The sequence below is a fragment of the Parambassis ranga genome, chromosome 21, assembly GCF_900634625.1.
Source record: "Parambassis ranga chromosome 21, fParRan2.1, whole genome shotgun sequence".
Classification (NCBI taxonomy): domain Eukaryota; kingdom Metazoa; phylum Chordata; class Actinopteri; family Ambassidae; genus Parambassis; species Parambassis ranga.
Genome location: NC_041041.1, coordinates 10,387,573 through 10,410,905, shown reverse-complemented (window position 1 = coordinate 10,410,905; position 23,333 = coordinate 10,387,573). Strand labels below are relative to the sequence as shown.

Sequence of the window (23,333 nt, the reverse complement as noted above, 5' to 3'; positions counted from 1 at the left end):
TAAATCTGCTTCAAATGTCCACCACTCTCAGATTTTAGGCCAAGCCAGCAGATCCAGCAGCTGCTCCGACCTCTGCTGCATCTGAGCAAGGTGAATGTCTGCTGCATACATGCAACATTTATAAGATATGCTTATATAAAGTTCAGCTATAAGGTTTAGTTCCAGGACGTCTTTGATTCATCATTTCTATTAATATCTCAGAATATTTTCAGTTCAGGTTGATTCATTGACATCTGTACTGGTAGATTACAGGTAATTGTTTTCAATAAGCTACCTATGCATAGTCAGGTGTACAGTAAGTATCCTGGGCGGGCTCTCCTGGTGCAAAAGAATGCAAAGTGTGTGTTGTGTTGTGTTGTGTTACAAATTTGAACTAATAACACTATATGCCTGCAGTAGGGCATTTGTCATGAAAACTTAGTTTTTTATGTAACAAATAACACCATAATGGCTTTTTGTGTTTGTATGTTGCCCTGTGATGTGCTGGTGACCTGTCCAGGGTGTACCCTGCCTCTCACCTGTAGATAACTGGGATAGGATCCAGCCCCCCGTGACCCTGCATAGGACGAAGCAGGTTCAGATGGTGGATGGATGGATGGATGGATGGATGGAGGGAGGGATGATGGATGGATGGATGGATGACAGCATGGGGTTATCATTAAGTAGAACAGATGTGGATGTGGAGTCAAACATAACTGAATGTATATGACTGTGGGAATAACACTGTATTTTCCTGAATTATTTTATAAATATATTCATAATTAAATGTGTTTTTATATATTTTATAATACTAGATTAAGCACTAATATTTGAGGTTTGTGAGAATGTTCCATTGATTGGCTACACTGTTGTTAATTACTGTAGGTCTAACATCTTTCTCTGCTGTATTTATATATATATATATATATATATATATATATATATATATATATATATATTTTTTAATTTACACTAAAACAATGAAACACATTACCAGGAATAAAAAACAGCTCCCTCTCCAGCTCCTTACACTCACTCTCCTTAACACAACAGGCCTTTGTCGGGCTCTGGTATTGTGTGGCACAGTTAACTTCAGGGATTAAATGAAAGCACATGATGATTCAACCCCGTGATTTCTCGTAGTTGGGTCATGGACTCAGTCATTTCCTCTGCTTTACTTTTCTTTTTCTTCTCCCTCCTCCAGACACTGTAGCCCACTTCTTTCTCCTCCGTCTCCCCCCTGCCTCTCCCTCTCTCTCTGTCTGCAGTCCGTGATGGCATCCCCACGGCTGGAGACGTTCTGCTGCCCGAACCGAGACGCAGCGACGGAGTTCGTGGTCACCTTCCAGCCCGTGCTGTTCGGGGCTTTGACTCTGGGCAGCGCGGCTCTCAGTCTTATTTTAGCCGTTCTCCAGATTCTACCGAAACGCAAAGGATACAGGAGGCTGGGCCAGTATCCTCTGCCGAGGCCCGCGTCCTCCTCGCGGATACTCTTCATCATCAGTATATGTGACATACTGGGCTGCGCGGGTAAAGTTGGCCTACTTTTCTTTCTGTTGTTCAGAGAGTTCTGCTTTTCACAGCGTGCAGGTCTGGATCCAATTACGCACGCACATATTTGGTTTTTAACCCTTTTGTTACTGCTCTGTGTGCAGATAGAAAGATTTTGGGGGAAGAAATGATAGAAATATTTTTTCTGTATAAATCAACAGTAGAGGAACCTTTCAAAATAAGAGTGTTAGAAGTAATAATAATAAAAATGTCATTTTTATGCATCATTATTCCTAAAGCAGCAGCACAGCCAATGATGCTCAAATATCTGTTGTTTTATTATTGCACTCCATAATGTGACATCTGATCTGACCTCCATCAGTTTGGTGAAGTCATGTATCTGTGTGCTTTGTGCCCAGTGAGATTCATTGTGTACCTGCCAGCTGGATGACGAAGTAAAAATGCAGAGCAGCATGTTGTCTAAATCACCCCTTAAAAACCATTCTGGGAGAGCTCCAGTGTATTTCCTGGAGGAAATGGAAACTCCCTTATAAAAACAAACACCTGCTGCGTCTTCATATTTCCATGATGTAAAGCTACCATTAAAAAGACTGCACTTCATAATAAAAGAAAATGTTCATGTTAATTAAAGCCAGGCCTTCTGGTTTTTTTTGTTCCAGTACATAGAATTAAACCCACGTGTTGTTTCTTCCTCCTTGTTGCAGGTATCATTGTGAGGTCGTCCGTGTGGCTCGGCCTGCCCAGCATCATTGACAGCATCTCAGTGACCAACAGCACCGACGTGCTGCCGGAGGTCTTCTGTGTTGGCAGTGCTGTATGTACAGGCTCACGTACAAAGCCTCACTCTGTGTTTACACCTTTATCCTCACGTCTTGTGGCCTTATGCTCGGCAGATGATGGACTCTTTGTTAAGCAGTAATCATGCGTGATGCTGGAACATCCACATTTTATGGAGAGCTGTGGTTAATGCATGCTCAACAAGTGTGAAATATGTGTTATATGACACAACCTGAAGGCATACGTTTGATTCTAATCATCAGTGTTTATGTCCATCATGTGTTGCAGATGTGGATCCAGTTGTTTTTCAGTGCCTCCTTCTGGTGGACCTTTTTTTATGCCGTTGACGTCTTCCTGGTGGTGAAAACCTCTGCAGGAATCAGGTTCTCACACACAGCTCATTATCACCTCTATAGAAGCTTTATATTTAAATGTTCTCTCTCCTTTCTCTGCCTGCTGGAGGTTTTCTACTTTGTCTTAACTCAAACACCTTATAAATTACCTGGTGTTGTTGTTTCTCAGTTAATGCAGCACTTGTATAAAATAATACTAATAATGAATCCTTCTGAAATTACATAGCTGCAGCATGTGTTGTGAGCTCAGTCTCATGACTTGTTTCTTTCCCATCAGCACCATTGTCCTCTACCACATGATTACATGGGGTCTGGCTGTGCTGCTGTGTGTGGAAGGAGTGGCCATGCTCTACTACCCATCCATTTCTGAGTAAGACCCTTTGTTGTTCCTGCGAGTAGCACCTTCCAGCTAAAATGAAGGTCATGTCAGAAGATGTCCAAAGAATGCGTTCTCCTGTCACACCTCGAGGCCACGGATCATTTATCAAACACTCATACAAGCAGACCCGGCCATGTCTAGATATGTGGTTTAGGTTATTTCCATTTAAAAATACTCATTTTTCATTGTTTTGTGCCAAGCTGTGAGCAGGGCCTCCAGCATGCTATTCCTCATTACATCACCACGTACGCACCGTTGCTGCTCGTCCTCGTAGCCAATCCGGTCTTTTTTAGTAGGACACTATCTGCAGGTCAGTTTTCTTCCCCTCTGACAACAACAACAACAACAACAACAACAAAAGCATGTCCACGTGGGAAGAAATGTAAAAAAACAACTCTCATCTTTCCATTCTAGTGACATCTTTACTAAAAGGACGACAGGGAATCTACACAGAGAACGAGAGACGGCTGGCCAACGAGATCAAAATACGCTTCTTTAAAATAATGCTGGTGTTCTTTATCTGGTGAGTCTGTCACTTGTGAGTTCTTACTTGATGATAGTGACACTGAACTACAGTCAGCTTTTATATGTGTACATGCTCACGCTCCATAATGATGTGATTGGACATCCTGGTTAGTAATCAGCCTGCATGATGCTGGTTGTTTTGGAGATGATACAAGAGTCTGAGTCATGGGTCACTTTATTATCATTAAGCTCAGCCTACTAGCCGTAACTTAGCAACCCTGCACAGATCTGAGTCATTTGCAAACAGTAAAGCTGCTTATTGATCAGCCAGATCATCCCGAGGAGTTTGGATCAATCAGAAGCCATGTTTTGCTTCATTATGTAGCTGCTGTTGGCCACTGTTACAAACTAAGCTAAGCCTATTTTTGCTCTGATGATTTAGCTGGGTTCCCAACATCATCAATGAGAGCCTCCTCTTCTACCTGGAGATGCAGTCAGACATCAACGACAGCGGATTCAGGAATGTCAGGAACGCAGCCCTCATCACATGGTTTATCATGGTGCGTGTACACATCTGCATCCAAAGCTCTAGTTTTCTTGACTTTACTTCCCCCTTACTGATTCTGTATATTTCCTCTTTTCAGGGCATCCTGAACCCCATGCAGGCTTTCCTAAACACCCTGGCTTTTCACGGATGGACAGGCTGCGACGTTGACCTCAGCCTGCAGCGGAGGAGGGAGCTGGCCTGGGATTCTATGTCTACTTCGGTGCCTAACGCTGCCGGCCATAACCCCATTGTCGGATCTGCTGTGCTGTACCAGAGTCATGTCCAGGAATCCCAGAAAAAGAAGATAGGAAACGGGCAGCACCACTCTGACGCCATCAGTGTCCTCTCAGAAGGTAATTGGCCTGTCAGTGGTGATAATAGCTCACCGGTGTATCAGGGCTGGTGATGCTTACAGACTTCCTCCTTTTTTAAATATAAAGCATACATTTGGATAACATCCACAGAGGAGACGGGTCTGTTTTGATAGAGACGTTTTATGTAGTTTTTTTTTACACTGGGTTTTGTAGTGGATGTAATTATGAAGCATTTGTTCTGTATTGAGCTGTAAATGTGAAATTACAGGGCTTTATAAATAATGAAATGTTTTTATCAGTCTGAATGTGTTTTTATCCACACTGATGTCATGTTGTGGAATTTCACCATTAGTATAACTAGGGGGCGTAATAATATCAGATAAACCTGGTGGAACACTTAGCTGCTACTGTTAATATAAACTGCACCGGTGTGTTTTCATCCAAATGTTATTTATTCTGTCATTCAAGCCACACTGAGTAATTCCCTACATTTTTTCTGTTGTGTTTGTGCACCATTACGACCATGTACGAAAATTATTGAATGTTTTGTGTCACCAGTGTCCCTCACATGACATAAAGAATTAGAAATAAAGCAGATATTTTAAAGGATTTGTTTTTCATTCATTTGTTTTTTTGTTTTTTTTTAAAGTGAAGTGCAGCTCAGGGAAGGATCAACAACAGATTCATGAATATCTTTGTGAAGCTGTCCTGCAATAACACACAAGTAATCCACCCTTATTTTGTCTTGCTAGGTTCAGAGTCTAGTACAGTTGAAATCCACATTTCCAGCGAGCTACAAGACTATGAGGATGTAGACGCAGATGGAGAATCCCTGGGGAACTCCGTGAGGCACTAGCTGGGGTCGTCAGCGGTCCGGCTCCTCTCTGCTTTGCTGCACAGCGTCGTTCTTTATTGTTGTAGACTGTCTCCTTAAGTCTCCATTTTCCTTGTCATTAGCTGGTGTGACAGAAAGGTTTTATTTCTTCCTAAGTGATTTACATCTGACTGCAGAACAGTGTAGCAGCACATTAAAGATCCATCAGCTGTACCAGTCAGCCAACTGAACAAACATGACATTTTCTTATTAACCACTCACAGGCTGACCTTTAAAAGTGCCTTAAGTGCTTGAGGAAACATTTCTTCAGGCAAATGCTCTGAAACAGATGCACTGATTTTTTTTATAAACTCTTTTTTTTATTTAGCCCCCACAGACTTGAATAAGCTAATTAGACTCTTTTTTGTGAAGTTAATTTGTTTCCATCTGTCCATCTTGTAATTTTTTTTGCACACATCTTTGTTATGTTGTATTAAAATTCCAAAATATCTTGTTTTGCAGGTGAGACATTTTTTTGAGTGGATGCAACTGAAGACATAGGCAAGATTTCTGATATCAAAATAGAGTAATTTATTTGAGACACTGAATGACTTCAATATTTTGTCTTGGAAACAGGTGACAGCACCCTGAACTCAGGGTGTGGGAGAGATAGTAGCCATCGCAGCACTTATTCCATATTGGGCTCCTTTTAGCATGCCAAGAATGGCCACTAACCCACAGCCCAAATCTCAGTCTGACACAGACAATAATGGCTCTCGGCAAATAAAAAAAAAAAGAAAGAAAGAAACTATGAAAACACCCATCAGCATCCAACTGTGACATTAAAAAGAGAGGCGAGAAAAAAAAGACAAAAATAAAATATTGGACCTTCACTTGCAGCAAAATTTGAACATTTGCTGAACCCCCAATACAAAAAGTGCACTTCATGTTGCAAAAGGTGACCAGAGAGAAAAAAAGGCAAATCAAAGCAGTGGCAGGTTAGTTTGAGGATACTGTCCATTATTTTAAATCCCAGTAAGCAAAATCAGACATGATGCATACTGTTGGAAGTCCAGTACTCCACACAGGTGTTTCAAATCTAACCAAAACCCAATCAGCTGGTGACATTATCAAGACCAATCACAGCTCTTTTTTTAGCAACAGCAAGACTTGTCAACTCTCTGGTTTAAAAAACAAAAAGGTAACCTGAAAGTGCCAAAGAGTGGTAATCGTTTCCTCTGCAAGCAGGTAATTGGTGACTACAAACTCCCATACTGATGAGAGAACTCCCGGAATGCAGATAATGAGGTGCCAGCTAGATTGATGTCTGTGACTGAAGAAAAAAAGCGATACACTGGATATGACTGAGAGACTGTATCAAAGACGCTGATGAGACATGCACTTTGTTTAAAAAGTGGTCTTGTCACGTATTAACAGCAAAGATCTAGCCATTAACGAGCCCCTACAGGATGGCCATAAAGTGTACTGTATATAAACATATATACACAGTATATAAGTCTGTGTATTAATCTAATTTACATATCTTTACATTCTTTAAATTTACATCCAAAAAAGGGAGAAAATTCTCTTTGTAAACCACACATTTCACATCTTGTCCACAAAAATGACATTTTCTAATCTCTCATGAACTGAGCAGGTCATTGTTGGAGCATTTCTTGGCAGTTTTTGTTTTCCTGTTTATTGACCTGATGTTAAAAACTGAGCTAAGAACTACCTTGTAGCGGCACATTCAATTTGACTTTCAAAAGTCCATCTGTGGAAAATAGACAAAAGAAAAACCAAGAATTAATCTTGGAACAAACTATTCTCCAGTGAGGAGAAGGTAAGCACCCCGCCGACAGACAGCAGCAGTGCTTCTGTATTGATGTTACCTTCATTGTGTTGCCAGAAAGTAACATTTCCTCAGAGGAATTCTAAATCCACAACCTTCCTTCCACAAATTGTTGCCTCTCACAGCCAAACACCTGTGTCTCATTAACACTTTTCTCTTGATACAACTCATCTCTCCACCTTTACCACCCGATAACAGCTGGACCAAAGGCCCATAGGGGATCACAGCACTTCCTCATTTAGAAACCTTTTAATACACGGATGCACCCAGGGAGTTTTTTGTCCAGTCGTGGGGGATCTCTTAGAGCCAGCCTCCATTATGTCTCATATGGGTGCATCGCAAAACACACATCAACAAACTGTAAGGTGCACTGAGTTCGGTTGGTGTTCAGGCCGCTGCAGTCGTCAGGTTTTAGTTCACCTTTACAGCCCTTCTTCGGTGTGTTTTTGCTGATGTCAGAAGAAGGCAATATCTGCACATTCCAGAATTCATCATCGAAATTTCCAGTCGGCTATTTCCGGAGATCAAGGACACATACCTAGACATTAAGGAAATAACTAGTATTAATAATTTAGCAATATGCCTATTCTGAACTACTACTCAAGTCATGAGCTCTTTGAATTTTATTTGCAATTTAAAACAACTGAGATTTCAATAGTCGAGGCTTACCGAGCCGTCTGACGCACTGGCACCAACTTTGTCGCCGGTGCTGTTCCAGCACACCTCAAAAATACCACCAGTTCCCCTGTAGCTGTGCACCAAGGCTCCAGTCTGAAACAACAGCACAGACAAACAAATGACCACCTACATCACCTTTTTTCCTTTCTGCTATTTGGTTGTCCAAACGGCAAGTCCAACTCTTACCGTAGTGTTCCAAATGTGGACACACTTATCAAAGGAGCCGCTGGCTAAATGTTTGCCATCTGGACTGAAGGCCACACTGTAGACAGGCTCCTGGTGCTTTGTCAGTGTATGAGTACAAACTCCTCGTTCGACATCCCAGAGTCGCACTGTCGAGTCAAAAGATGCGCTGTGTGGAAAAACAAGAATGAAAACACAAGACACAGCGCTAATGTAGAGCGTATTCCAGGATTTCTATTGGTTTAAAATGTAGGGTCCATGCTAGGCTTAAAACAAGCTACAGCAGTTGTCACCACTTATAAAGTCTTGTCCAAAGCAATGTCATAATGCTCCAACATATAACATCTTAGTTGCTGCTTGTGTAGGTAAATAATTATATGTAAGGTCACACTTTGACTCTGCGAAAACAAAATGTGTTAGCATTTCATATATGGCCCTGAATATAATACTTTTTTAATTAACACCTCTTAACCGAGGTGTAAATAGACACTCGATAACTATGCGTGCAGCCACTCACAACAAAAGAATGCGAAAAAGCATTAAGTCAGGTAAAAAAGTGTTTTGCAAAAGTGTTGCTCATTTCCTTTCATGCTATGACAATAATCCCAGTTTTATTGTCGATGTGATTTACGCCCCGGTGTTCTGGGATGCCAGTGTGGACTGTACATTCCTGTGGCCTGTGAACTGGAATATTTCCATAAGCATACAAGACAGGGGTGCAGGGCTATGGGCCACTGACCATTACTATCAATGGAATTCAGCCTGGAGCCAGGGTTCTTCTGGCTGCAAGGATTCCCACAGAAACATGAAGATCAACGTATACCCAGTATTTTTTGTGCATGCAAACCTGGAGCGATGTGGGCGGCTGCCCCATATGGTTCTGAGTGGGAGTCATTTCCTACCTGGCGAGCATGATGTTGGAGTTGGGGTTGTTTGTGCTTGGGCCTGTGGGGCTCCACTTGATCGTGTAGATTTCTTTACTGTGAGCCTGGAGGTCGTGGACACAGGACTCCTGCTTCATACTCCAAATCTGTGTGTGCGTGCAGAAAATAGAAAAGGTACATTAAGAATGAATGCAAATCATTCCTCTGATGTTTGTTTTCTTTAAACCTCTGAGCTGAGGACTGGTCCTTACCTTTAAGGTCATGTCATCCGAGCAGGAGGCAAGCAGCATACCTGAAGGATCCCACTTAATGGCATTAACTTCATTCTGCAGAACACAATACTCGTTAACATGACTGTCAGGAGAGCAGACAGGGTAAGGTGTGCGATGAGGTCAATAAAGCTGCCCACCGTGTGGCCCTGGAACGTCTTGAGGGGCCGGTCACTGCCAAGGCGACATACATGAATGCACATGTCTGTGCTGCAGGAGGCAAACGTGGTGTTGTTCTGCCAGTCGACATCCAGTGCTGGAGCTGTGGAATATTTGGTGCATATGAGTTAGGAGCAGAATATATAACCATAATATCTCTGCATCCGATTTATTATCTGCAATTTTTAAGTGTGGTGGAAAGACAGTGGACCTTACCAGAGTGAAAAGGAAACTGTTGCTTGGCTTCTCCTGTGTGTGCATCCCAAATGATTGTCGTCTGAAAATTATTATTCAGAAAAATACACATTTTATAGGCTGTAGTCAGAGTCAACCTAGTATGTCCACTCATAGTAGACCAGAACATCATTTTGCCTTATAATCCAAACACCTAAAAAAATAAACAGTTCTGCAGACACCGTCTCTAAGACAAAACTTTACCCATTCTGCCAAGGATCTTATTTTATTATTAAAAAAATGGAACCCCTTTGATTATTAATAGAAATTACACATATATTGACTTGAAATTAAACGATTGTTTTGGGTCAAGAGTTGGTCCTAAAATGTATGATGTGAAAATCCATCATTGAAAAGACTAAATACACCAAGTCAAGTGACATCCTCACATCCAACTGTTTGTAGCTCTTACAGAACTGAGTAATTCACATAACAGCAGCTCTCAATGTTTCCTGACTTGTTGCAATTTTCACATTTTTTAACGCTTCGAGGTGACATGTGCTGAGGTGAGAACCACATGGTTGATGGCAAACAAAATGAAATAATACACTCGCAAATGTATCATTTGTTTGTAATTCATGCTTCAATTTGAACTGGACCTACACCTTCACCTAATATTACAGCAACAGGCATCAATGTTCAGTGATCCTTATGAAGTACCTTATCTACGCCAGCACTGAGAATACAGTTCCCCTTTTTGTTCCACTTGAGTGCAAATATAGGCCCTTTGTGCTGCCCCAAGGTGCTCGCCAGGTTTCCTGGTGGAACAGAGTTTTAGAATATGATTATATTATTTACAGTAACAATGTCATAAATATAATGATGGAGGACATACCATCTTTTGTCCATATTCTGGCAAATCCATCATACGACCCTGTTGCCAGGAGAGTTCCATCACTCTGTTGGAAAGATAACAGAAGTGTTAGTTAACTGTCCCTAGCTGCACGGTCTAAGAAGGTAAAGGAGGAGAGGTTTGGATGCATGATCTGAAACCTACATTCCAGTCTAGTGAGGTGACGTCTTTGTTGCTTGGGACATCCTGGCCACCTTCTCGGATACAGTGGCGCAGCACCAGTTGGGTGGAGCTTGAGCTGTTATTTTCGTTCAGGTTCCAGATCCTGGCGGTGGAATCTCCCGAGCTGAGCAGGAACACAGACCCAGCAGGGGGGAGTCAAAAGATTGTTGGAATCTAAGCTGTCAGCGGTGGTTCTTATTAAGCCATATATCTTAAAAAATACATGCCTTGGTGCACATACAATGCAGTATGACTCATGCAGAATAAATTAAGATCTGTTTCAGTGCGGACAGACACTCACCCTGAGGCCAGCAGATCACTGACAGGGTTCCAGGCACAGATGAACACTTCAGACTCGTGGCCTCGAAGCACTGTGGCTTTACTGGCTGGTATCTCGACATCTAAATCCATCTCCATGGGTTCGCTGTGGTTATCTAAATGTAGCAAGCATGCAGAGGTGGACAGATACATCCATGTGTTATATGCAGACAAATACACAAATCAAGAAAATATTGCTGGTACATGCCTGTGGGTGTAGTGTTTCTTGCATCTTTGGATGACCAACTTAGCAGGCAAACAATTCTACAGCTACACTTCTTTTGTGTGAGAACTCTGTACCTCTGTACCTGTAACTACTCTAAACATTTTATGAATATCCAAACATGGGTTAAAATCTAACTGTTTTTTTAGACCAGGAGAACCAAACAAGTGTGCACACAACCTAAAATGAGCATCTACCAGTAGTTAGTAATTCAAACTGTAATGTCACACCCAACACTTGCCACCCACACTTTTGAATTAACTGGCAAGTATCTTCTGCTCTCTGCCTTGTCTAAACCTCTACCTGATCTACACTTCTCTGGTTTCACTTACACATGAAGTTCAAGTAGTCCCATTCAGTAAAAAAAACAAAAAAAAAACACGACTATTTTCAGTGAAAAACAAAGCTATAAATCTGAACAGTGAGGAAAAAATGCTGACTGTTTCAGTGTATTACAGAAACTTCAGACAGCACAGAGCCAAAAAGAAGTGCAAGAATAGTTCTTCCTGTTCCGCATAAAAATTCATAGTGCTAGCAGTGTTGCAACATTTGAAACATTAAGCCATCTGTGCATGCTTCATTACCAAGATACCTAAATCTTAACCTACTTACGACTACATGTCTAGAAATAGACTTGACTTACTACTCCGTCAGTATATTTTCTATTGCTGCTGGTACATCTGCAGATATTTTGTCTGCTCCTTTCATTTGCCCTACATGATTACCATTTGGTTAGGTAATTGTTTTACATAGGCCAGCTCATACTATGAGATAATTATGACACTCATAATTAGAAGACGAATCTTACTCATGTTGTGAGTCCCATTCTCCTCCCCATTGACAGTGGCCTCTCCATTCTTTGGTGCATTAGACTGGTTTCCAGAGGTCGAAGCTGCTATGGTAGAGGTGGCCTGCTGTTGGGCTAGCTTGTCACGGAAGGCCTGCTGCCGCGTCTGCACCACATCTGGCATCACCGCATCAATAAGCGACAGCGATTCAATTGGCCGACCATCGAAGACTGTGCCATCCTGTTATCACAGCAGAACAGGAGGGGGTGTGAGTCTTAATGAGCAACTAGTCTAGAGCTACACTCCTTCAAATAAAGAGGTGAAGAGTGTTTCCTAATTGGCAGTCTTCTACAAACATACTTCAGTGTAAAGAATGAGTAAAAAGTGAAAAGTTACCCTGATGTGGCAACACAGAGATCAAAGTCTGTCTTTCTATCATTAAGCAATAGTAGACATCTGTGGGAGTAAGTAGCAGCAGGTCCCTGCCCTCACCTCATTAATGCTGATTTCTGCCTCCACATACTGAAGCCCCTTCTGCAGGATAGAGATGAGGGCTGCAGGGGGCACTAGTGTTCCATTAATGTTGGACTGGCTGATGTGGCTCTCAATACCAAAGGTGAAAGCTGAGTGGGAGAAACCTGAAAACAAAACAACATTTACAGTCATTCAATGGGACAGTGCCAAGCACAAGACTGCACAAATATTCAAAGAAAGGTCGCACCTGATCCAAAGAGCAGTAATCAAATAACAGCATAACAAGTGTGACATTTCATAGTACAACAAAGCATGCCAATGTCAATGTTGGCCTCTTTGACCCCTGTTCAGACTTGTGTAATCAATCCGGCTAGAGCAGGATTCAGGCAATATCCCGCTCTACCCACATTGATTTTTTTCATAATCTGAACAGCGCAAAGTCTGATAAGTTAGTTTTGGTTAGTGAATCCGGCTAGCAACGTCACACTTTTAGGTTCACTAGGACAGTATCCAGGTCGCATACAAAAGCCATGTTTAAACTACAAAAGCTTTACCTGAAGTTTATTTTCAACATGGCTACAAAGGAATATACTGCGTTTTGGACTGGGGAAAAAAACTAAAGAACAAACAAAACAAAAGAAACCGCACGACGCATGCGCCCGGTCCTACTTGTCTGGACAGCAAAGACACCAAATAGAGCTTGATTGAGCATTTTGAACGGGTTCTTTGAGCTGGTAGTGGCTTGTAATGTGGCTAGATAGCTTCATAGTCTTAATAAACAGCAGTCAAACACAGCAGCTTGGATTTCAATCCTTCATCTAAATCTCCAAATCCTAAGAATCCAGATCCCAAGAATGCAGGGCAATAAGTGTTCCTACGAGGTGTTCACATTCCAGGGAAGAAAGGGAAGCTTCATGCTTTTGAGTATACATGTGCACAGTAAGAAAACCCCTGTAATAATACCTACGTTTTTTTATAGTTATAGTTTATTTAATGTATCATACCTAACTGAACTTGTGTATTTTCAGCACAACCATGGGAAACAAACCTGATTCTTGGAGGTATCTGTAGACCAAAAAGTTCACTTCGTCACTGGTAATACTCATCTTAGCCCAATCAAAGGGAGGAGGTATGATGGAAGGCTGGGTTCACTCCTGAAAACAGTCCAAAATAAGAACAAAGATTAACATTTACATCTGTAGTCTGGTATAATGACATTTACACAAGGTGAATTTTCTATAACCCGTACAGTGTTTTAACAGATATCTGTATCACGCTCTAGTAAGAATATTCAAATTTTGCACACAGCCCCACTCTGTCTCACTCTGCCTAATGTAGTCATGTGCAGATACGCAGTAACACACACATACAGACAAACTCCTCAGTACCAGTATTTGTGTGTTAATTCTCACCCTAATCTTGCCCATTACTGCGTGATTTCTTCCTTTGATAATGTCAATCTCCAGGTGATCTCTGTCACCTGCTAATCTGTGTTTAGTACCAAATTTAGTGCTAAATTTAAGGATTCACAGAATAGAGACTCTTTACTCCCACAGAATGAGAGTGTCTATATCCATTTGGCTTCCACTATTAACTAAATGGTGCTTTCCTTTAGTCACTAATCCAACTCTGAATGGAAAGAGCCCTGATATAGCTGTGAGGATATTAAACGCAAGCAGAAGAGAACAAGAACTAATTAATCATTACAGGCAATCTAACCTTGCCCTCTGAGTTACTTTCAGCAGAGGTGTTCAATAATGCTTATGGTAACATCTCAATCAAACTGAAGGGGCTGAAGAAACAAAAAGGCAATCATATGAAGTGCACTACAAGAATACTGTGGTGTACACCAGTTCTCAGTGCATAACAACAGAGGGCCAGCATGTAAACAAACACAAATTCATAGTACTTACACCAATAAAAGAATGTTAACAGCAAAAGAACCAAAGTGGAGTGTGACTCATGACATGTACAGTATAAAACAATTACTGTCTCTTTCACAGGGAGGTAAAGAGACAGGCTTTCTGACAGCACAAAGGGAAAAATAAAGGAGTGGTGTCAGGTATGAAGACTACATAGCTGTCCAACTTTCATTCCTAACACTGTCCAGGCCCACTCACAATTCCCTTTGGTAGCATAGCAACAAGAAAGATTGAGCAAAATAGAGAATGGTGTTGTCCCAATTACTAGTGGGCATTCAGCAGAAGGGTTAAACATGTTACTCAACATGAATTATTCACTCTTTATTCTTCTTTTCTTTCTGTCTTCTGGAGTCTACCTTTATGTTACCACAGCAGACATTGTTAGAGCTGGAATTAGGACAACCTCATAACTACTGCATCCCAGTTTCTTTCATATTTTTGACAAAAAGGGTATCTTTGTTTACACCTGGGTAACACAAACACAAGAGAATGTCACAGAAATGTTAACATAAATACAGATGTTATCTCACCGTGTCAAAGATCCTCATTATCATTTACGTCAGCAAACAAACACACTCAAAGGTAAAAGCTGTGCTCCATTCTTCCAAAGACAAAACAACACCCAGCTTGTCTACCTTAGCCACCATACCCTGTTTTGACCACAGTCAGCATGTTTCTCTTTAGCTAATTAGCTTACATGTGGGACTAGGAAGGGATAGCCACATCAAAGCAAGGGGAGCAACTGCTCTCAGGCCTGCTACAGCTACATACCAAACAACTGGAAACATAATTAACAGGCAGCCTGGAGGGGCTCAGGTCCCATCAGTGCATAGCACTGGCAAAAATCCCAATCAGATGAGCCCATGATGCCACCATCCATTACACAATTCCCAGGGAATTCAGCTCTCCTTTGGCCAAACAATTGGCTTTCCATGAAATCAGACAACATGCCTCTGCAATATTTTATCCAATGAAATAATATGTCAAGTCTGAAGAGATTATATCCCACCGCCACACATTACAGCATCCTGAATGAGCAAAACAAACAAAAATCTCAACGGCATATATCAAGCAGCTTCACCTCTATACCTCATTCCAACTGAACTACTTCTCAAATAATTCACCGTTCCATTTATGATTACTTCTCTATGTGTTTTAGACTACTTGTGTAATGTTGTCTACTGAAACTAGATTCCACCTATTGCCAACCCCTAGTCTCAAGACTGTTGCAAATATTTGCTGCTGAGAGATTTTTTTACAGGACAAGCAATACACAATTATAGTGGTGTTTACATGACCAAATGCAATAACAGCAGAAAGGAATGACAAAGATTTGGTATGACAAATTATATCTAATGGGTCAATGATGAGAATCCCTGCTGGGGACATCAGGCTCATTAGAGTTACAGTAAGAAGTCTACTGCAGCAATTACTGAACAAAGCCAACTACACTGCCAGCTTACCGCGCCATCGTCCATGCTTGCACGTGAATGTATTACGACCTCAGGCCATGGCTGATGTGTGTTTCAATTGTGTTTTTTTTCTGTCGTGTCCACATGACACAAAGATGCATTTACTGTTAATAAAAATCTGTCAGGTCAGCTATGTACCAACTCATAGAATTGCAACAAAAAGTACACACTTTTGTAACTACAACAACTGCATATTGGGCTGCAGGCAGTCTCACAAATGCCCCCAATACCGAAATTGACATACAGACTTCAGCATTCAGCAGCATACTGCTTTCACTTAACAAGTCATTGATATCCAACTCATGTTTTATAGTCCACATTGTGAATGTGTAAGCATTAAAATGGTCCTAATTAATTTGAGACTAACTTAACAGCAGTCAGAAATGACCACAAATTGTAGGGGGAAAAGTCTGCCAACAAATCAGAATTATAATATTAATAGCAATAAACAATCTACAAGGTAATTCAGAGAAGAACCTAAACTTATAATATATAATATATATAAAGATTCAACTGAAGATACCATGGCAGATACTGAGCGTATTGTGGTCGCAATGGTGGTAACTTATAAAATGAATTCTGTGAAAGAAAAACACAATGCTGACCTTCAAATAAAATGCTTTCTAAATGTAAACATGAAACAGTGAAAATAACAGAGCAAAGAGAAATACAGATCTCCTACACATGCAGGTTGAAAAAATGATGTTAAAAACCTGCGTACCATGGACCCCATTTTCTCCTGAACAGTCACCTCCTGACAGATGTGCAAACAAGACCTGGAAACAGCAGCCATTTTCTCTTGAACTGCTCTGCTGAGTAAAACCCGCCTTTGAAGCTTCTGGTTGGGCTGCAGTCTCGGGAGGGGGGAGGGGAGAGGAGAGACATATAGTGGGGGAGGGGAATCAGAAAGAGAAAGGGGGGTCGTTGTTGGAAGGGTAGCAGGATGATAAATAATGATCCCCACACAGGTAATCACAACAACCATTTGTGCATTGTCTTTTGCCTCTCTCAGTGAGTCACTAAGTGACAGGCAATGTAGGTCGGTGAATGGCGGGGGATGGTAGCTTTCAGTCTCTAGGGGAAACACTTCTCCCACGCTTCCAATGGGGCGGCAACACTTTTAATGTTTACCCAGAGTGGCCAACCATGTGCCAGCGAAAAAATGGCAGTTTTTCATTACAACCAAAGACTCCACCCACTGATTTACACTCCTGTATAGGAATATAACTCACACGTGAAATTACCTGCTAAGGTATCAGATAAAATGAAAATCCACAGACTGTAGGCCCATATGATACGTGGTTGGCTGTCCCTGGAACCAGTAGGCCTAACCTACCTGGTGTATCATCAGGTAACAATGCAAAAGGTCATCAGGGTAATGCATTTGTGTTCAATGCTAATACTCCAGACATGTCACAATCTTATAATCCTTCCATGTATTACACCAAATCTTCGCTACTCCTTCATAGAACTGAAACACAATGAGTGTGAGATATACATTTTCCCCCCACATGTGCAGATAAAGTACAGGTTTACATTTTGTTCTGTAAATTGCAGGAGGGTACCACAAGCCTACAAGAATTCCTCAAGGATTTATGATCGTTTGAAATTTAAAACGTCAAGGTCTAACATCCAACTCCATGCTTAACATCAAACAAAAATAACAAGTCCCACTTGCCTATCGGTACCCTCAAGTATTCTCTAAGGAAACTAAATTACAGCAGCAGTCTAATATTCCTCTGGGCCTTTTGCTATACTGATGTGGACAATTTAGCACATGCATAAAAAGAACAACAACTTCCCAATTAAGTATATGAGCGTTGGATATGACAAAAAAGGACAAGACAGTATTTATACCATCAAAGACAAGACAGAGTGAAACTATAATCGAGTGAAGGCTAGAATGACTGTTCACAACTTCCAGCATTCTCCTTCAAAGGAAATATAAAGCTACGACTGAACTGAAAGTTAAAATGAATACATGTAAATTAGACTATTCATCCATCTCACACCCACCACACAACAAAATATTTTTTTTTGTTGTAGTCATGAAGCTTCTTAAAAGTAATGGATGCTTTATTAAATCCACACTTCTTCAACAGCTGTGATATTTTTGGTCTCAGATGTCAGTTGTCTCAGTTAAGAATACATTCATATGAGCCTGTGCTGGAATGGTTATATCAGTCATGTTGACATAGGCAGAGGTCCCATTGTGTCATGCAAGTATGACGAATCCTTGGTTATATTAAAACATGCCATGTCGAAAAAATACAGAGAATGAAGCAAAGATAAATCTGATCACTGACAAGCTACACGTAATCAGGTTTCATATAAACATGTAAGCATGAAAGGAACCTGTCATTCTGGCATACAAATGTACATGGTTGTGTGGGGGTGGGTAGAAAATCTCTATGTTTTGTGGAGGAGATTGTTGGACACAAACAATACCTCTACCTTTCCCAGTTCTTTTATAAAGGTTGAAACAGAAAAAGAGATTTATATTTATACTTCAATCCCCTCAACACTAAGACCAGGCTATCATAGAATTTAATACTGAATACACAGCTACATACATAAATGTGAAGTAGACTGCTGGCCTGGTTTCATATCAGGCCACTGCATACTAACTTGATGTTGACACGGATAAAAAAAAACCCACATGTTCCTGTGTATTGCAAAAAGAATAAATTATGTGTACATCTGATCCAAAAACACTACATGAACGGTAAAGTGAACATTTGGCTGTGTTGACATATTGCAAATGCAGCCACTGACAGGAACTGAAAGTATTACAGTACATCTTTAGGGAAATGTACTCGGCAATTTCTTAACAGACTCTTATGTAAGGACTGTGAAATTTTGCAGTTTGGCATGCTATAGGTAAGGTATATTCCTGTATCTATTGAATGTAAAAATAAAATTAGATAACCATGACATTGTAATAATCATAACAGAGACCTCAGCCAGGCAATTTTTTCCCCATCAAGATGAGGATTGCACAAATAAGCTATAAACACTGAGACACACCAGAGTGCGCAATACAAGTGTTGCTATGGTGACCAGAAGATCTTGCTTCTCTGTCAACAGCTGCTCATGCCACCCTAAATCCCCCCCCACTCTCCTTGAGCTTTCTTTTCGTCTGACATCAGGGTCAAACAACCAAGGCAAGAGAAGTGTGCTGAAATACTGATCTTCATTCTCAGCCATCCCTTGGCTGTTTCTTAAGCCAGCATTTACACAGAGCGACACTACTACTACAACCACACATACACACACAGATGCACAAAGATTTCCCTTCATAGTGTGTGGCCTCTACATAGCGTCTAGCCTGCTGAGCAACTGAATGCACACTTGTAATAAAAGTTTAGGGTTGTTTCCAATTTCTTCTTCTGACTGGAATATGGTCATTCCTCTTGTAAGTCAGTACTGTTATCAGACAGCTGACAATACACAAATAAGAGAATACCTTTATGAATATTCCCAAGATATTTGAGGACTGGGAAAAAAAAGCAAATTTGCACAGTGTAGTGCCATGTCAGAAGGCGTCTGGAGTGGCGTGTGACGTTCCACCCCACCTCCCACAATGGGAGAGACAAGTTCTATTTGTTTTTAGTTTACATGATGTGACTGTAATACTACTGTGTCAACAGCAGAGTCCATATCTGAGAAAAGCTTTGTCATATTATTGCTGTCCCAACCCTAACAAACTATGTGGAAGTTATGTTACTGTGGTACTGTGGTATTAAGCATTACAGTCTTTAAAAAGTTTTAATTAGATATATATATATATGTCCTAATAAAGAGTTGGATGGAATGAGGGATGTCGGTCTACTGTGGTTCTGAAAATAGTCATATCTTCTTTTTCACAGACATTGTTGATGAGTGACAGTGAGAGCACATCCGTGGCCTGTATGGACAAGAAACTCTTAAAATGACTCATCAGTAGAAGGACAGATGAACAACTGAATGAGAGAATTATGTTCTTTGATGAAAACTCAAAAGGTACAGGCCTGTACATAAAAAGTATGACAAGAATTTAAGGGGTTGCAGCACTTAAGCAGCATTTTCAGTGACTCACAAAACCTTCTAAACCTGAAAATGTTCTTTAAAATTAAAGCATAAGAACTCTTCTTGATGTTGTGAGAATTTTGCCATGTGATGTAGTTAATACATCCTAAACATACAAATTCCTTATCGTTTTTTTTTTAAAAGTCAAGCAGCAATAGCAAGGTGCCCATACCAGTCAGAATGCCACAATCAAGTCTGACGTGTTTGTAGATCTGAATGACATTTACATTAATGTAATTTCTCCATATACTGTTTGCTAGTAAAGAGTTTTGTCTGTTACATACTTTTTTCACTGCAAGATGAGATCACATGGCTGTATCTAGATGGATGAAAAGATTAATGTTAAGTCAGAACACAATGATAACCTAAGTGTCTCACTCTGGCATGCATGTGCTTGCTCAACTTCCTGAATAGTCATCTATTAGCAGCAAAAATGTGTCCATACACCTTCCTTATTAGTTAAAACATACACACAAGACAGACAGAAGGCAAATAAGTGACTAGCAAAACTACACAGAGACGTGTCTGCACGTAAGGTAAACAAGTTCTGCCCAACATGAATGTAAAGACACAATGAAGGCAGCAACTGAGTAGCGTCTAACACTGAAATAGCTGAATATTTCACACACCCTGAATTTGTCCCACTTTCTTCAATAAAAATACACACACAGTCAAACTCAAAACACCAGTTCACACATTGATGAACAGCGCCACCCTAACTCCAATACATTACCAAATAAATAACTACAGCCTTCAACTAGCCAGTACTTGTAGGGGTGTTATTTCAGAGTAACCACAAGTCTGCCAGTTGGCTGGTAGCCCGTGAACACCGCATGTCTCTTCTGGAGGGAGAGAATGGCTCACCTTCCCCCATGGCCTATCATAAATAAATACTGCTACAGAAATATTTGGACAACCCGATCAGAGATTTGCAGCACCACAAGGCTGACATGGCTTTCTCAGGGACTTCCTTGCCCTACTTCTGAGCAGGGGATACATGTACGTTTTGGACATAGGCTCAAACAAAGTACTGCTGATTTGCTGTTGTCTTTCCCTCAGTGCTCATTACATATTTGAACGACAAAGCTATTATGATTTTTCATGGATTTTTATCATTTTTACCCGTCAACTCCGAGAGCATACACAGCTCTAAAACCAATGGGTTTAATCTCAAATCGTGTCATAGAACAAGAGGCGGACAAACAATAACCTGGGAGGTAAAACATTATTTAGACATGCAGCCAAAGACTCGATACAAAGGTAAAAGGTAAACAAAAAGTCACTAGCAAATCACTCAAAAGTCTATGAAGCACTGATAAGACTTATTTTGCGTATTTCCATTGCTAATAGTAGTAAGACCAGTTAACACTAACACATTTGGCAATCAATAAACGTAAAAACGTTATGATGTCCAATAGAAGCTCCTATTGTTCTCTTTAACAGACGGCACTAAACCCATGTTTGTAATGACTGCAATTAGGGTTCACTGCAAGTCCTGTGCTAAAATACTCAGTGTGAAAGTGCAAAAGGCCATCCCTGGTTACCTTGACAGGCAGCTGGATTTTTGGCAAGAATACATCCTACAAGACTTCAAAAAAATTGTGGTGCATTGTGTCTGCATTGTATGAGGAACCACTAGCTGCTATCATTGTTGAGGAACATGGAGCAATTTGGGGTGGTGCGTTAAATCTCTTTGGACAAACAGTGAAGTAATAAACCAACTAAGCCTGCATCTTTTATCATCCATGTCTTTAACATCTCTCCCTCCTTTGTTCTTTTGCTCTTTGGCTAGCTTCTACTATATTCTTTTATTTATTCTTTACTGGAACTGGAGTGTGCGGACACAAAGGTAACCTTGCCTGTATAGGGCTTGGAGGATGCACAAAGGTGTGTGGGCCATCCAAAAATGACCCCTGAGTTTCTGCAGAGAAACGTGAGAACAGTCAACTGTTTGTTTGAATAAAACAATGATGGGATGCCGTAAGAACACATCTTTGAAGCACTTATTTTCCTTTACAAAGGATGGTGCAGGTTGTCCACTGGCAGTCCAACAACATAGCCAACGATACAGGCTATTTGGTAGCTTTTAAAGCTTCTCAGATTGCACCTTTTCTCTTCATGTGGTTTGTCCATGTGATTGGTTGCAGACAGTCAATGGCCTCAGAGTGGCTGTGCATTTTGTATCCACATTATTCCACCAACTACAGAGCAGAAGCCAGGCTTACTTAGTTTATAGGCCACACAGCAATTTCTTAAAAGTCTCTAGCCTATATATTATGTGGACATGCATTATTACCATCTACACTAAGCAGTGTTTCTTTAAATAGTCAGCCACCCCAGTGCTGTGCAGTAAGACAGTTACAGCTTTCACAAAGTCAGCAACTGCTTAACGTTGTAGTTATACAGTAACATGAACTGTCCCTTGAAAGTGGTGGTAGTGTCTAGTACAGTTGAATGTCTCTCCCCTCCCCCACCCATGCGCTTCCTAAGTCTGCGTGGCATTATAAATATGTATAAGCTTTAAAATAACTTAAAGTGTAGCTTGGTGTGTTAGGATTACTTCTACTTTCTTATTAAGCAAAGAGTAAACAAACTAATTATATACACAGAAATGAGATGAGCTGTAAAAGTTATTGTATTCAGAGAAGTAGTCCACAATTCAGCTATACAAGAAAGATAAGCACAGAAAGAGTAGGTTTTTGAATAAATAACGGCAAAAACAAAGGAGATTCCGAATTTCAAACACACGTGTAGAGTCAATGGGTTACTGAGCTACGTACCGGCAACCTCCTTAATCACCCATTTCTCAAAGTCACTGTTTGCACAAAATCCACACACATGCACAAACAAAACGATACACTGCAGTGTAAAGCGAGCTCCACTCGACCTTCACCGGCTTACCTCTTCTTTTTTCTTTTTTTAATTGTGAGAGTGAACTCGTGGTGTCCGCCGCCACCTCTTCCTCTTCCACAAGGAGAACCTCCAACTTCAGCAAGCTAGCAGCGACTTTCCTCCCATTTTGAATACCGTCATATTTCAAATTCCGACCGCGGCTGTATGACTCACTGTCGGCTAATTTGCTCCGCTAATGTGTCCGCCCGGATACAGTCACAACTGGCGGTAAAAGTTGGAATAAACCCGAGTTTGTGTAGCTGAGGCTGCGGGCTACTCTGCTGGAGTTTCGCCGTTCACTGAGAATAGGAACGTAAAAGAGCCGAGCAGCAACGGCGGCGGCGGCAGCAGCAGCAGCGGGAGAGCGAGGTAGACAGAGAGTGGGGGAGAGAGAGAGAGAGAGAGCGAGAGAGAGAGAGAGGTGGGGGGTGCTCAAGGCTAGCTGACCTTAAACCTGAATGCTAAAAACACATTTGAGCATAATTAATTAAGTCTTTCGGGCAGCCATTATTAGCTAAATTAGCAGCTAAAATGTCTACAACTAGCATAAATAATGTGATAGCAAACGGTTTTAACAGCCGTGTGTTTACGTATTTAAAACGGAGCAGATGGTGCCCACAAACACACACATTTGTTCACACATTACAATAATCCGTATTATAACCAATAATATCTTGTTTTAGTGTGAGCCCGCTGTGCTCAGACTACAGTTTTATACCGCGCTGCCTCTCCGGCCTCGGCCTCAGCCGCTTCCCCTCCCCC

The 23,333-nt window shown here is 41.0% G+C and overlaps 2 protein-coding genes across 4 annotated transcripts; one reads left to right on the top strand and one right to left on the bottom strand.

Annotated features, from left to right (window-relative positions):
- Positions 1-1,044: 1,044 nt before the first annotated feature.
- On the top strand, positions 1,045-5,613 carry gpr143 (G protein-coupled receptor 143). The gene is made up of 9 exons (XM_028393678.1): positions 1,045-1,509; positions 2,196-2,305; positions 2,557-2,651; positions 2,899-2,991; positions 3,201-3,310; positions 3,415-3,523; positions 3,908-4,025; positions 4,110-4,365; positions 5,079-5,613. The coding sequence occupies exons 1-9, from the start codon at positions 1,254-1,256 to the stop codon at positions 5,180-5,182; spliced, it is 1,251 nt and encodes a 416-aa protein (XP_028249479.1). The 5' UTR covers positions 1,045-1,253; the 3' UTR covers positions 5,183-5,613.
- Positions 5,614-5,707: 94 nt separating this feature from the next.
- Positions 5,708-23,333, bottom strand: tbl1x (transducin beta like 1 X-linked). 3 transcript variants are annotated; one of them, XM_028392970.1, is made up of 15 exons: positions 22,581-23,333; positions 13,266-13,371; positions 12,236-12,381; positions 11,764-11,983; positions 10,716-10,848; positions 10,397-10,538; positions 10,235-10,298; positions 10,060-10,157; positions 9,382-9,442; positions 9,147-9,268; positions 8,989-9,063; positions 8,756-8,883; positions 7,857-8,022; positions 7,662-7,763; positions 5,708-7,530 (listed from the first exon to the last, which is right to left on the bottom strand). In XM_028392970.1, the coding sequence occupies exons 2-15, from the start codon at positions 13,321-13,323 to the stop codon at positions 7,504-7,506; spliced, it is 1,542 nt and encodes a 513-aa protein (XP_028248771.1). In that variant the 5' UTR covers positions 13,324-13,371; positions 22,581-23,333; the 3' UTR covers positions 5,708-7,503. The 3 variants fall into 3 exon arrangements, with proteins under 3 accessions (XP_028248771.1, XP_028248773.1, XP_028248772.1); XM_028392972.1 differs by lacking the exon at positions 22,581-23,333 and adding an exon at positions 22,460-22,480; XM_028392971.1 differs by lacking the exon at positions 22,581-23,333 and adding an exon at positions 16,333-17,592.

Excerpts from the sequence above, each read along its gene's own strand:
- gpr143 (XM_028393678.1), top strand. The coding sequence starts at position 1,254 with ATGGCATCCCCACGGCTGGAGACGTTCTGCTGCCCGAACCGAGACGCA. Across the intron at positions 1,510-2,195 it reads TGACATACTGGGCTGCGCGG|GTATCATTGTGAGGTCGTCC; the intron begins GTAAAGTTGGCC and ends TCCTTGTTGCAG. Across the intron at positions 2,306-2,556 it reads TCTTCTGTGTTGGCAGTGCT|ATGTGGATCCAGTTGTTTTT; the intron begins GTATGTACAGGC and ends CATGTGTTGCAG.
- tbl1x (XM_028392970.1), bottom strand. The coding sequence starts at position 13,323 with ATGAGTATTACCAGTGACGAAGTGAACTTTTTGGTCTACAGATACCTC. Across the intron at positions 10,539-10,715 it reads AGTGATCTGCTGGCCTCAGG|CTCGGGAGATTCCACCGCCA; the intron begins GTGAGTGTCTGT and ends GTTCCTGCTCAG. Across the intron at positions 9,443-10,059 it reads TCAGTGCTGGCGTAGATAAG|ACGACAATCATTTGGGATGC; the intron begins GTACTTCATAAG and ends AATAATTTTCAG.